The sequence below is a fragment of the Micromys minutus genome (genome assembly GCF_963924665.1).
Source record: "Micromys minutus genome assembly, chromosome: 1".
Taxonomy (NCBI): Eukaryota; Metazoa; Chordata; class Mammalia; order Rodentia; family Muridae; genus Micromys; species Micromys minutus.
The window spans coordinates 61,114,841-61,127,670 of NC_137969.1; the positions used below are offsets into that span (position 1 = coordinate 61,114,841).

A 12,830-nucleotide genomic window follows, 5' to 3' on the forward strand; every position below is an offset into this window, starting at 1 on the left:
TCAAAATATCCGCCAGACCAGGTGACCTATCCCGTAGTTGAGGACTATCTGAAACACCACTCCAGGGGTAAGGTTGGGTTTCAAGCACTCAGCTGCAGAAACGAGACTTCATTCATATCCTCCGGGAGCTAAGACCTGACCAAGAGCTCTTGGCTTTGCGTTCTCAGGGGACTGCTGGCTGCTGGCTGCCATTGCCTCCCTCACCCTGAATGAAGAAATCCTGGCTCGGGTTGTGCCTCTAGATCAGAGTTTCCAGGAGAACTATGCAGGCATCTTCCGCTTCCAGGTGAGTTAACAGTTGGCTGAGGCACCTCCTTGCCCCGGCTCGGGGGCTCAGCAGGTTGGTTTGAAAGCTCTGAAGATCAGTTCTGTTCTGCAAAGGATGCTAGGAGAAAGAGACAAGATTTTCCCAGCCTGCCCACAGTGTGGGGTCCCATCAGAATGGCTGAGAGGCAGGGCTGGGGATGGTGCTTGGAGGTATATCATGGTGTACAGGAAGTAATGTGTTCAGGAAGTAATCCCTGGTTTTTTTTTTTTTTTTTTTTTTTTTTTAAGTTTTATTATTTGAGGTTTGAGATAAAAGGTTAAAACGTTTCCTTTTATGCAAATGAGAGATGATATGTTTAAAAGAAGTGCAAATGGCTTTGGAGGCGCACGTGAGCTCCATTGGCTTCTTGCTTGGCGAGGGGCACACTTAACATAAGACACCGAAGAGCATCATGGGAACCTACAACAAGGAGCTGGGTGGGAAGAGCAGGATGAGGCCATGGCTCAGAGTCCCAGCGCCACCCCTCTCTTGTCGCCCATGCCCTGCAGTTCTGGCAATATGGCGAATGGGTGGAGGTGGTGGTGGACGACAGGCTGCCCACCAAGGACGGGGAGCTGCTCTTTGTGCATTCAGCTGAGGGGAGCGAGTTCTGGAGTGCCCTCCTGGAGAAGGCCTATGCCAAGTAAGTAACCACACCCTTCCCCAACACCCCATCTTGCCCCTGCTGCCCTGGACTCCAAAACAGCAGAAGCTATTTTGGGGAGTGTTTTGAGTAGACATTCTGTTCTATAAAAGGATGGCTTTGGCCCAAATTGGGCTCTTAATTCAAGGAGGTAATGTGGGCATGGTGGCTGTTCACATGATGTACTGGGACAGGACGGTCATTGCTGTTTTTGCAAGTGAACTGGAACATTCTGGGGCCGACTGCTCAGGCCTTGAGAAAATTCTGCTTCTTTGGTGGCCCCATTGCCTCTTGACTGAAAAGACCAAAAGCTTCTGCTAATGGGTCAAAGCTACCCATTGCAGAGGGAGGGAGATTGTAGAAACTCATCCAGAATAAATCAGGTGGCTGGTACGAATGGTTTCCTGGTTCTGATCCTAGCTGTGCCTCACCCAGCTGGCCCAGAGCTGTGCTGAACCCACCTAGGATGTCAGGCCCTCTGCAGCGGGGTCTCAGGTGATGATGCTCACATGGCATTAAGATGGAAGCTGGTGGGTTTAGGATACCTATAGCCCCAGGCTAGGAAAGGGGTGTGGGGGCTTCATGTTCTTAGCCATGAGAACTTGGGGGATGACCATAGAAACCTGCTGTGTGCTTCTGAGGAAGCTGGGTTCATTACTGAAGTGTCTCTAGCCAACCTCAGCATCAGGGTGAGAGTCAATCCCGGAGTCTGGATCATAGCAACACTAAGTTCTTCCAGCTTCAGGGTTCGGTACAAGTTCTAAAACACGTCATAGCCACAGAGGAAAAGTGACTAGAGTGATAGTGCCTTGCCTTCCTGGATACCCCAAGTTGGAGACAAAGACAAGGGGGCTGAAAGCAGAGGACCCCCGAACTCCCACAGTGGGGATCTGAGTTCGAGTGGGTTGGCGATTTCAGGGCTGAAGGCACACACACACTGCCACAGCACCCCGGGCAGGGAGTGGCAGCATGAATTCCCTCCCTCAGGATCAACGGGTGCTATGAGGCACTCTCCGGGGGTGCCACCACCGAGGGCTTTGAAGACTTCACCGGAGGCATTGCTGAGTGGTATGAGCTGAGGAAGCCTCCCCCCAACTTGTTCAGGATCATCCAGAAGGCTTTGCAGAAAGGGTCTCTGCTTGGCTGCTCTATTGATGTAAGTCTCCATCACCCTTAGCAAGCACTCCAGCCTGCCATCGCTCAGGGGAGGCCTAAAAGGGCCCAGACACTTTAAGACATCAACACATCCCTTGCCCAACTTGTTGCTCAGCTCAGGAAGGCCAGCGTCACTAGGCAGTAGCTCTCTAGGGGGCGCCTTTGATGTAGTAACAGTGCCTTCAGTTTTTCATCCCCAGCCCACTCTCCATTCTAACTGAGCTCAATCACTTCACTCACAGAACGCACGCAGGTCACACAAAGTCCCATCCCCCTTCTGCCGGTCTTGACACCTTGGCCCCCACAAGCAGGGCTGTCTGGAGCAGCCCTGCAGCGTCTTCTCAATCCGTCCCCGTGATTGTGGGTCCTGGAGAAGACAGACTCCAGGGAGTCCCACAAGGAACCGTTTCTTCAAAAGTAGCTTTGCAGGCAAACTTCACCAGGAAGATGCAGCGTGAGCCTGGTCCAGGCCCTAGGAGCTTCCCGGAGCTGCGCCCAAAGGATGTGAAAGGGGGTGGGGGTGGGGGTTTAAGGAGTTGGCAACCCAATATGTGGATTCTGAAGTTAGGCTAGAAATAGAGAACTGCCATCCTGTGCAACTGAGCTAGACGGGGTAGGGGTGCGGAATCAGAGCATCTTGGGTATCTGTCATTAGGTCTCCCACAGACCCTTGTCTGTGGTGAATCCCTACACGCCCCCCCCCCCCATCCAAGTAGGGTGACGTGTGCCAACTTGCTCCCTGGTGATCAGCAACTTTAAGTTGCAGAGTTCCCCGGTCTGGGCCCGGGTGCCTTGGGCGTCCGTCTGGGCCGTTTGTGTCCGGATTAGAGCAGCCGCCGCCTACCGTCTTTGTGTTTACAGATCACCAGCGCTGCGGATTCTGAGGCTGTTACGTACCAGAAGTTGGTGAAAGGACATGCGTACTCGGTCACCGGGGCCGAGGAGGTAGGGCCCGTGCAAGCACTGGCTGGCCGGGGTGGGGCCTCCAGAGCGGCAGCTGCCCGGTGCGCTCTGCCCCCTGCTGGTCACAGTGGCGGCTGCGGGCGTTCTTCTGTTAACTCTGGATTCGTTTTAAAAACAAAACCCCGAACACAGCCCTTTCTGTTTTATACTCTTCAAATTACTGTTCGTGGGGCGTGGTGGCTCACACCTGAAATCCTAGCCTCTGTTTCTCAAGTCCTGGGTTGCTTTATAAAGATTTTTTTAATGTGTATTTTAACTTGGCTAAGTTTTGCCACACATGCTGCCTCCATAGAAGTGGCAGGTCCCCTCCCCCCCCCCTGCCCAGGGCCCCCAGCCATTTACAAGTAAGTAAGCTACAGATACGATGGGACTGTCGGCCCAGCTACTTTGGACCCTAGACAGGAGGGTCATTTGAGTCCATGTGTTCAGGGGCAGCCTGGGTAATGCAATGAAACCTTGACAAAACAAAAAAACAACAAAAACCCAAGCTGCATCTTCCTTTTCATCCAACACCTTTAAGCAACCGAAACAGCATCTCTGAGAGCCTGTCACCAAAGTACAACCCATTATAGTTAGTTAACTGAGGTTTAGCTCTAACACTCCAACCACAGACACCAGGGCAAGCCGCCTGCTGCTGACAACGATTAAAGGGCCCAGTCGTTAAAACCAGCTCCTAGGAGCTTTAATTCTCATTTTCTTGGTTTGGGGGGAGGTGGTGCTTTTTGTTTTCTTTTGTTTTGTTTGACTGAGATGGAGTCTCATTGGCTTCCCTGGCACTTGGGAGAGGGACCTCCTAGGTGCTTGGGGTTTAATTCTGATTTTCCAACACTGGCCAGCAGTGATCTGAGGCTTCAAACCCTTTCCACCTTTCCAGCTTCCATGATCCTCCTCCAATCTGAAGGGGGAGGGGGAGAAAGGAGTGTCCAAGCCCTCCAAGCCTGCGTGGCCCTCAGCCTCTCCCTCCTTCTTTCCTTTCATTGGCTCCTTTAGGTTGAAAGCTCAGGAAGCCTGCAGAAGTTGATCCGCATCAGGAATCCCTGGGGACAAGTGGAGTGGACCGGGAAGTGGAATGACAAGTGAGAAGGGAACAGGGTGGGTCATGGAGTGCACATCCTACAGAGAGGGCCAGCAGAGGAGGGCTCGGGTTTTGAGCATCCTATAGGGAGGGCCAGCAGAGGAGAGGCCCGGGGAGCGCTCGCAGTGTACGGGGAGGGTGGAGGCAGGCCGACTGCAGCTCAGAGAGGAGGCACTGTGGGCAGTGCCAAGAAATGGAGTTCTGAGGTCACTCCTCACACCGCGTGGGTCCCAGGCCTGTGGCTCGCTTAAAGATTTTTGCAAACTACTCTCAGTCAGCATTGGGGAACTCTGGCCTGGCCCAAGCCTCCAGCAGGGTACATTCTTTCTGTCCGTCATCTGTCTGTCTGTCCGTCCTTTTCCAGCTCACGCTCACTCTGCTACTGGGCCCTCTGGGGAAAATGATCCCCATAGGCCGATGAAATGGCTTAGCAGGCAAAGGTGCTTGGCGCCAAGCCCGATGACGTGAGTTTTTGATCCCTGTGAGCCACATGGAGGAGTGAAAGAACCAGCTAAGCACAAGTTACCCTCTGACCTTCACTAAGGCACTGTGGCAGAGCATACCTGCTGGAATATTCGAGCCAGCACACACTCATGCACACCACACATAAAATAAATAAATAAGTGTAAACAGGAAAAAGGAAAGGAAAGACATTGCCATCCTAATAAATCCAGTATGAACCGTGTGCCAAGAGCAGAAGAGCCTGTTGATCCTCGGGGCTTTCTAGGAGCTGTTAAGCTTCAACCCTCTGGGCAAATAATCCTTTGAGAGTCTCTGCTGGATCCACCGACTCTTTCCCAGGGGCACCTCCCCTTTCTCCATCCACTTTCCCACCTTGTTCTAGGTAGCCCTGGCCTCAGCAGAGGAATGCTTATAGACAAACTTCCTTCCAGGTTGCTCTGGGGGTGGTCCTTGGTGGATATACAGTCACCCCTAAAAGAGCTTCCAGGAGCATCTTCCCTGACACAGACAACACGCCTTCATCCCTTGACAGCGGGCCTTGCTTATTTCCCACTCTTCTATCTGCCATGTTCCAGGGGGCAGGACCTCCTCCTTGTTCCCTTTACAAGATTCTGTGCTTCTTAGACTATGCTTTGTGTTTCTCCATGGGGGTCTGGATCCAGGTGGGAGAATCCCTTCCTTTCTTTGGCCAGGGCCCTCCGTAGGTAGTAAGAGTGGGTGTGTTTCGATCCTCAGCCTTTGGGGACTCATTCTCAAGGCCTCTCTTATTGCTTTGCTTTCCAGCTGCCCCAGCTGGAACACGGTTGACCCGGAAGTAAGGGCAAATCTGACAGAACGACAGGAGGACGGAGAGTTCTGGTAAGGCAGCGGAGGCTCCAGGGAAGCCACTAACCAGAGCCTCAGTCAGAAATGCACGGAACACTCTGAGGGCGTGTGGTAGGGCACTGTGGCTTTGCTGCTCTTTATGCATTTAAGTGCCAAGCAGGTGGTGACCTCTGTAATCTTGGCTCTCTGGAAATTGAGGAAGAGGGCTCTCAACATGGAGAGCAAGCTGCATAGCCTCGGCTATCCAGAAAATACAATCTCTATATGACCTTTTAAGTCTCTTCTCTTTGTCCATCTCGGCCATGGGGTTGACACCCTGGGCAATTTCACAAGGGCTGAGAGGAATTCCTTTAGAGACCTTCAGACCTAAGAGAAAACACAGAGAAAGAGGGGGCCTTTCCTCCCACCAGTCTCTAAAGAGATGTCCTGGTTCATTGAGATACCAACTCTAAGGAAAGGATGGCTCAGTAGTTAAGGGTGCCCTCTGCTCGTGCAAACCTGAGTTCATTTCTAACCCCACACGGTAGCTCACGATGCCTGTAACTCTGATTTCAGGGGATCTGGCTTCCTCAGGCTCCTGCATGTATTCAGGAATACTCACTAAAGCAAACACACGTAATGTTGATAAAACAAAGCTTAAGAAGAATGAAATCAGTTCCTTAGTGAGCAGAAAGGGTTCCCTGCATGTGCGTTGCCCCACAGAACACCTACAGTGGTTACTGTTTGCTCCGAGAGCCCATGTGTTGTCTCGGTTTGTATTTATTCATGGCTGTCATTTCACATATGAGAACTCTGGGGTGCAAAGAGAACTTATCAATTTGCCCAAAATTGTCACTTGGAAGGTGGCTGCTACAGAGCTAGATCTGGGGCCCTCTGCGTCTGGCCATAGTGCCTGCACTGGGTCTTAAGCAGTCCCTCGCCTGACCAGACAGAAGTTTAAGGCTGACCCCATGTCCTCTGTAACTCAACATGCCCTGTCTCTGCTAGGATGTCCTTCAGTGACTTCCTGAGGCACTACTCTCGCCTGGAGATCTGTAACCTGACCCCAGACACCCTCACCTGTGACTCGTACAAGAAGTGGAAACTCACCAAGATGGATGGGAACTGGAGGCGAGGCTCCACGGCAGGGGGCTGCAGGAATTACCCAAGTAAGGGCCATAACCACGTGTGGCTGCGGTCCCATGGCCTCCTACCTGGATAGAGATGCCATATCAGCCTGGAAGCCCAGAGGTGTTGGCTCCCGCTCACCCAGGCCTTCATTCTCTTCCTTCACCACCAGCCTATGTCTCAACATCTTTCCGTTTTCTCAGCCTTACTACATCCTGTATTCATTTGCTGTGATGCCCTTTGGACCCCATATCCCCTTATGTGCTGTGACCTTCATATGGCTTACGGAGGCAGTGCTAAGTCCTAGCTCATAATGAGCCACCTCAGGCCCTCATGCACTGTATCCTGGGGCACACCAGCCTCTTCTGCCACCCTCTTGTGTGTCAAGTTCACTTATAAAATGTTTATAGCTGGGTGTTGGTAGCAGCACACCTTGAATCCCAGTGCTCAGTCTTGGAGTTAGAAGCCATCGTGCTATGCAGAGTGAATTCTAGGACAGCCAGGGCTACACAGGGAAACGCTGTCTCAAAAAGACAGACGGACGGACGGACAGAGGGAGGGAGAGAGGAAATGTTGACGGAGCCTAACTCATGTCAGGAGAGGGTTTCTCCTCTGCTCTGCTCTGTTGATCCCTTTGCTGATCTCTTCTGTTGTCTTGATGGCTCAGTCTTCTCCTACTCTGCCCCCTAGACACTGATCTCGATGACACTCCCAGTCACAGGGTGAGGTGTTCATAGAGTACTGGGGACAATGAGTCTCTTCTGTGTATTCGTCTTCTCGACAAACTCACCTAAGTTCATTTCCAACTTGAGGATGATGAGACTGAGACTCTGGAAGTGGCTGACCCAGGGCCACAGAGCTTTCTGGGGTTTGAACCCAGGCAGTATGACTATGGAGTCACTGTTACTCCAGTGGCAGACATGGTCATATTTTGACTCTCTGTTGCAGAGGAGGAAACAGAGGCTCTAAGTCATATACCAGACCAACAGAGCAAGTAGACTAGCCAGCCAGTCCCTCAGTCCCAGCATGCAGTCACCAAGTGGCAGTTCTAGAGGTCACCACTGAGAAGCCCCTCTGCAACCCACAGAAACATTCTGTACCCATTAGATGAGAGCGTCCACAGACACTCTCTCAAGGACCTCAGAGTGAGTGTTCTTGGCCTTGGGGATGCTCTGCCTCAACAGTACTTGCTCAGCGCCACTGAGGTAGCCTAGAGCTCCACAAACAAATGTGTGTGCCAACACAACTGAGTCGAAAGAACCCATTGTAACATGGCTGCCAAGGCTGTGAGGCCATGCTTCTAATCTACCTCAGAAGTCACTGCTTGAGGGATGGGAGGCACTCAAACAGGGGACTCAGTGTCTTCCTGCAAATGGGCTTTGGAAGTACGGATTGTAGAGGCACCATGAGGGTAAGCAAGAGACACAAAGCTTTCTGGCCTCTACATTTGCCAAGGGGTAGGAGCCAAAAGGCAGGCACAGTGTGCGCAGGTGTCCACAGGGAGCACCAAGGCAAGCCAGCCTACGGGTAAATAAAGACCAGTTCCTGATTTAGGTCCTTTTGAGATTCATAGTGTGCCAGGAGTCCAGTGGCCCTCCATTTGCTATGAGTTGGGTGATACGCCTTTAGGTAGACTTCATAATGGGAGCAAGAGTGTAACTCTGATGGGAGTGATTCCCTAGCATGCCTGCAGCCCTGGTTCAGTCCTTAGTACTTGCAAGCCCTGCACTGAGGAGGCAGAGTCAGGAGGATCAAACATTGGAGCTCATCCTCAGACACAAGCAAGTCTGAGGCCAGCCTAAGCTATAAGAACCCCTATGCCAGCGGAGAGAACCCAAGGAAGCTGTCTCCTCATGATAGGTGCAGGCAGATCTGCCTCCAGAGCCCACCTCTCAGCAGCCACTTCATCTGAGGCATTGCCTTTGGCCTCTTCTGTGCTTCCTCATCTCCCACCAGCCCCCCCCCCTTTCTCATCCTTAACTGACCACCTCCAGCCACGAGGCCAGACCCAGCCCAGTTCTCAGCTCCTGGACAATTTATTCAGGCCTGGGTTCCTCTGACCCTGTCCCACAGATACCTTCTGGATGAACCCTCAGTACCTGATCAAGCTGGAGGAAGAAGATGAAGATGAGGAGGATGGGGAGAGGGGCTGTACCTTCCTGGTGGGTCTCATCCAGAAGCATCGGAGGTGGCAGAGGAAGATGGGCGAGGACATGCACACCATTGGCTTTGGCATCTACGAGGTACAGGCAAAGGATGGGTGGAGCTCTGCCTTCCCTTCCCTTTCCTTCCCTCCCCTCCCTTCCCCTTCCCTTTCCTTCCCTCCCCTCCCTTCCCCTTTTCTTTCCTTTCCTTCCCTCCCCTCCCTTCCCTTCACCTTCCCTCTCCTTCCCTCCCCTCCCTTCCCCTTCCCTTTCCTTTCCTTTCCTTCCCTCCCTTCCCCTTCCTTCCCTCCCCTCCCCTCCCTTCCCTTTCCTTCCCTCCCTTCCCTTCCCCTTCCCTTTCCTTCCCTCCCTTCCCTTCCCCTTCCCTTTCCTTCCCTCCCTTCCCCTCCCTTCCCCTTTCCTTCCCTCCCCTCCCCTCCCCTCCCTTCCCCTTCCCTTTCCTTCCCTCCCTTCCCCTCCCTTCCATCCCTTCCCCTTTCCTTTCCTCCCCTCCCCTCCCTTCCCCTTCCCTTCCCTTTCCTTCCCTCCCCTCCCTTCCCCTTCCCTTTCCTTTCCTTCTCTTCCCTCCCTTCCCTTCCCTTCCCTTTCCTTTCCTTCCCTCCCCTCCCCTCCCTTCCCTTTCCTTTCCTTCCCTCCCCTCCCTTCCCCTTCCCTTTCCTTTCCTTCCCTCCCCTCCCCTCCCTTTCCTTTCCTTCCTTCCCCTCCCTTCCCTTCCCCTTCCCTTCCCTTCCCTCCCCCCCTTCCCCTTTCCTTCCCTCCCCTCCCTTCCCCTTCCCTTCCCTTCCCTTTCCTCCCCTCCCTTCTCCTTCCCTTCCCTTTCCTTACCTTCCCTCCCCTCCCTTCCCTCTCCTCTCTTCTCCCAGCCCCAGCCACACAGACCCCAGCCAGAGGCAAGACTTGGAATAAGACAGAGGACAGGAAACTTAGCCAAGCCAAAATAAAGATGCCAGCATAGCCAGACTTAGCAGTAGCCGACCCAAAGTCTATACAGCTGTTTGAGTCCCCCAGGAACTTGCTGGCCCTTCCTTGGGCACCCAAAGTTACCCTCTTGGGAGTTCCGTGCTTGGAAAAGACCTCTGTGTCCCTGTTCACACAGTCCTGGACTTCTGGTTTGCCCGGCAACTTCAGAAGAGAAAAGACATAATTAAGCTAGAACAGAATTTTCTACCAAGAAGTACTGTGAGGGCTGAACTAAGCCAACAGGTCCTAATGGTCAGAGACCAGCTAAGTCTTTGGCCGGGATGGGCAAGAGCCCACAACAGGATAAAGAAGGGTCATTATTCTCCCCTGGGGCCTGCTGGCTGCAGCTCTGCTCTCGCGGATCCCTTGCTCAGGGGGCCCTCTGTCAATCCAAGACAAACAAAAGTCCGGCCTGCTCAACAGCACCAGAGGGGCAGCCTAGGGCTAGAGCCTGGAGTTCTAACTCCATGTGAGGGCTCAGCTGTACAAAACACAGCCCTGCTTGGCAGATGGGCAGAGCACGGAAGACCTCAGGGTGGCTACTTGGTTGCCTTTTTGTTTAGTGAGCAAAATCCGGCAATTTGCCAGACTCCCCCTGGTTCTGCAAGCCTGTTGCCCATCATTCCCTCAGCCTCATGTTTGGCAAGGTCAGGTGGTAGCCTGAACACGACTTTGGAAAATAGCAAACATAAACCAGGCCTCTCCCCACAAACTCCAAGTATACTCCTAGAACCCTGAAAAACCAGGCGAGGTGTCAGGGAGAAGCTCCTGTGCTTCTGGCTCAGGCAACGTAGCTGCTTCTGATTGGCTGCTGATCCGAGCCCCACCCACCAGCCTAAGAAATGAGGTTGGACAGAAAAACAAAAACAAAACAAAAACAACTCCCCACCCCAAAAAAAAAAACCCGTCAGTTCCAAAGTATACGTAGTCCCTGGATTCTCAGCCTCTGAAACGGAAGCTGAGGACTTGGACGGAAGAGCTCAGAAATGCAAAATGAATTGTCTGCCCACGCATGCACTTGGAAGTCCAGTCATGGGCTTTCAGAGTTGGGCAGGAAGGATGAGGACAGTTACCAGTCCTCTTTGACATGTAAGAAAACTGAGGGCCCATCCACTGTATCGTCAGGCCCTAAGAGGGTTTTCTTCCAGTGTGGCCCGCGTACATTGATGACCTAGTTAGAAGCGCCGGAGCTACCTAGAAAACACTCCGGGAAGAGTCGGGCACAGTGCTAATGTGTTCGCACTCTGTTCCTCAAATCTGAATGAGGCCTCCTTTATTTTTCAGGTCCCAGAGGAGGTACGTCTGGCACGTGTCAGTCCCCAACCCCAGGCCTCCAGCTGCCAACAAGATTGAGGCATAGTCAACCTGAACTCAGGGAGTAGTGGGAGCTTCGGAGTGGGCCGGTGGCTGAGAGATGAGCTCTTGACCCCGCAGAGGCCCCGTGGAGGTGGCTCCAGTTCTGCAGCCGACTGTACAAAGTTCGGGGCTAAGTATCTAGAGAGTTCATTAGTGCTTACTGTTTTTCCCATGACCCTAGAGTAGCCCTGAGAACAAGCCGGGGGGGGGGGGGGGGAGAGGGGCAGGAGACAGAAGCAACTCCCTGGCTATGTGACCTTCTGCGCATGACATGCTCTCCCTGAGCTTTGCTTTCTTTTCCCGTGTAAGTAATCAGCCATCACTCCCCCTGGGAACTGTGAGCATGAACAGGGGCGCAGAAGGTCACAGTTAACAGTAATAAAATGCATAGCAGCCAGGTGACTCAAAAGTAAATAGACACACTAGGCCACACCAGGCCACACCAGGTCACACCAGGTACCCTGCCCCATCCATGGGCATTCAGATGGACAGTTGAGCTTTTTTGAGTCTTGGGCCTAGCCTTGGCTTACATCTACTTTGGCAGCAGGGCTCCTTTTTTCTCTTTCCTCTTGTCGGCCTGTGAAACACAGCACAGAACCAGCCTGGATCCTTTGTTAGGGAGGGGCCTCTGTCACCCTGATTGTCACCTAGAGCACAGTGGATGGGAAAGAGGCATTCTCGTCACACCTGGTCGTGCCTGAGCTCCTTACCAGTCATGTGATGCTTGGGGTGGAAATTTTAATTCCCATCTGAAATGATCCAGGCATCATCCCCATCATCCCTGTGGGAGTGAACGTGACATGCTTGTGAGCTCCTTCCTCATTGGTTTGTTTAACCATCAGCTGACAGGGCAAACCAACATCCACCTCGGCAAGAACTTTTTTCTCACGACCCGAGCCAGGGAGAGGTCAGATACCTTCATCAACCTCCGGGAGGTCCTCAACCGCTTCAAGCTGCCCCCTGGAGAGTATGTCCTTGTTCCTTCCACCTTCGAGCCCCACAAGGACGGCGATTTCTGCATCAGAGTCTTCTCGGAGAAGAAGGCTGACTACCAGTATGTTCTGCTGCCTCTCCTTGTTTCTGGCCCTGGTCTGCCCTTCACTTTTCTTTTTCTCCAATACCGACCTACTTGCCAGTGTAGGGCTGGCGGGAGAGCTCTGAAGGGTCTATTGAAGGAAGCAAAGGGAAAATCCACTCGGGACATGTTAAGTTGAAACAGGGCAGCTGGGGAAGTGAATGGCTTGCAAGACCTTCTATGAGTTACTAATTGCTAATATAATTTTAATGGCCTGCGTACACCCTCTATGAGCCCACACCTGGCATAGCCCTTGCTTTCCCACGTCATGTGTAATGGAGAATGCCAATGTCCGAAACCTTCCCAGTTTTAGTCAGGAAGTCTCTGGTAGAGCACTTTAGGCATGTATGACAAGTTCTCACCATTGTCCCTGTGGCCTCAGATCACAGTAGTGTCTGCCACCCAGTCACTTATCCAGCAGACGGAACCACCCCTGGACATTGTAAGCCAAAGGAGGATCACTGAAAGGCTGTGGGGACCCAGAACTGATGGGGGGCCAGGGACAAAATGGGAAGGACAGGAACAAGGGCATTCTGGGCCACCATAGTTGGAACAACCTTTGCCAAAGACCCAAAGGTCCCATAATGTGCTTGATGGGGTGGGCACAAGCCAGTTTCTACCCATCACCTCCCATGAAAGGGAAGAGGCATTGGGAGAGAGGCCAGGGAACCTTTGCTTCAAAACAATACACAACATTGAAAGAGCTTCCGCTCCCAACAGCTGCGAACCAGTAAATG

The 12,830-nt window shown here is 52.7% G+C and overlaps 1 protein-coding gene across 1 annotated transcript in view; it reads left to right on the forward strand.

The window, feature by feature from the left end:
- CAPN2 (calpain 2) overlaps nt 1-12,830 on the forward strand; it is a 49,030-nt gene that overhangs the window by 23,095 nt on the left and 13,105 nt on the right. The window contains exons 3-12 of the mRNA XM_080924353.1: nt 168-286; nt 817-950; nt 1,938-2,106; nt 2,967-3,050; nt 4,059-4,144; nt 5,389-5,463; nt 6,418-6,578; nt 8,611-8,780; nt 10,947-10,958; nt 11,861-12,072. Of these exons, the coding sequence (XP_080780479.1) occupies nt 168-286; nt 817-950; nt 1,938-2,106; nt 2,967-3,050; nt 4,059-4,144; nt 5,389-5,463; nt 6,418-6,578; nt 8,611-8,780; nt 10,947-10,958; nt 11,861-12,072 (1,222 nt within the window). The remainder of the gene's footprint in view (nt 1-167; nt 287-816; nt 951-1,937; nt 2,107-2,966; nt 3,051-4,058; nt 4,145-5,388; nt 5,464-6,417; nt 6,579-8,610; nt 8,781-10,946; nt 10,959-11,860; nt 12,073-12,830) is intronic.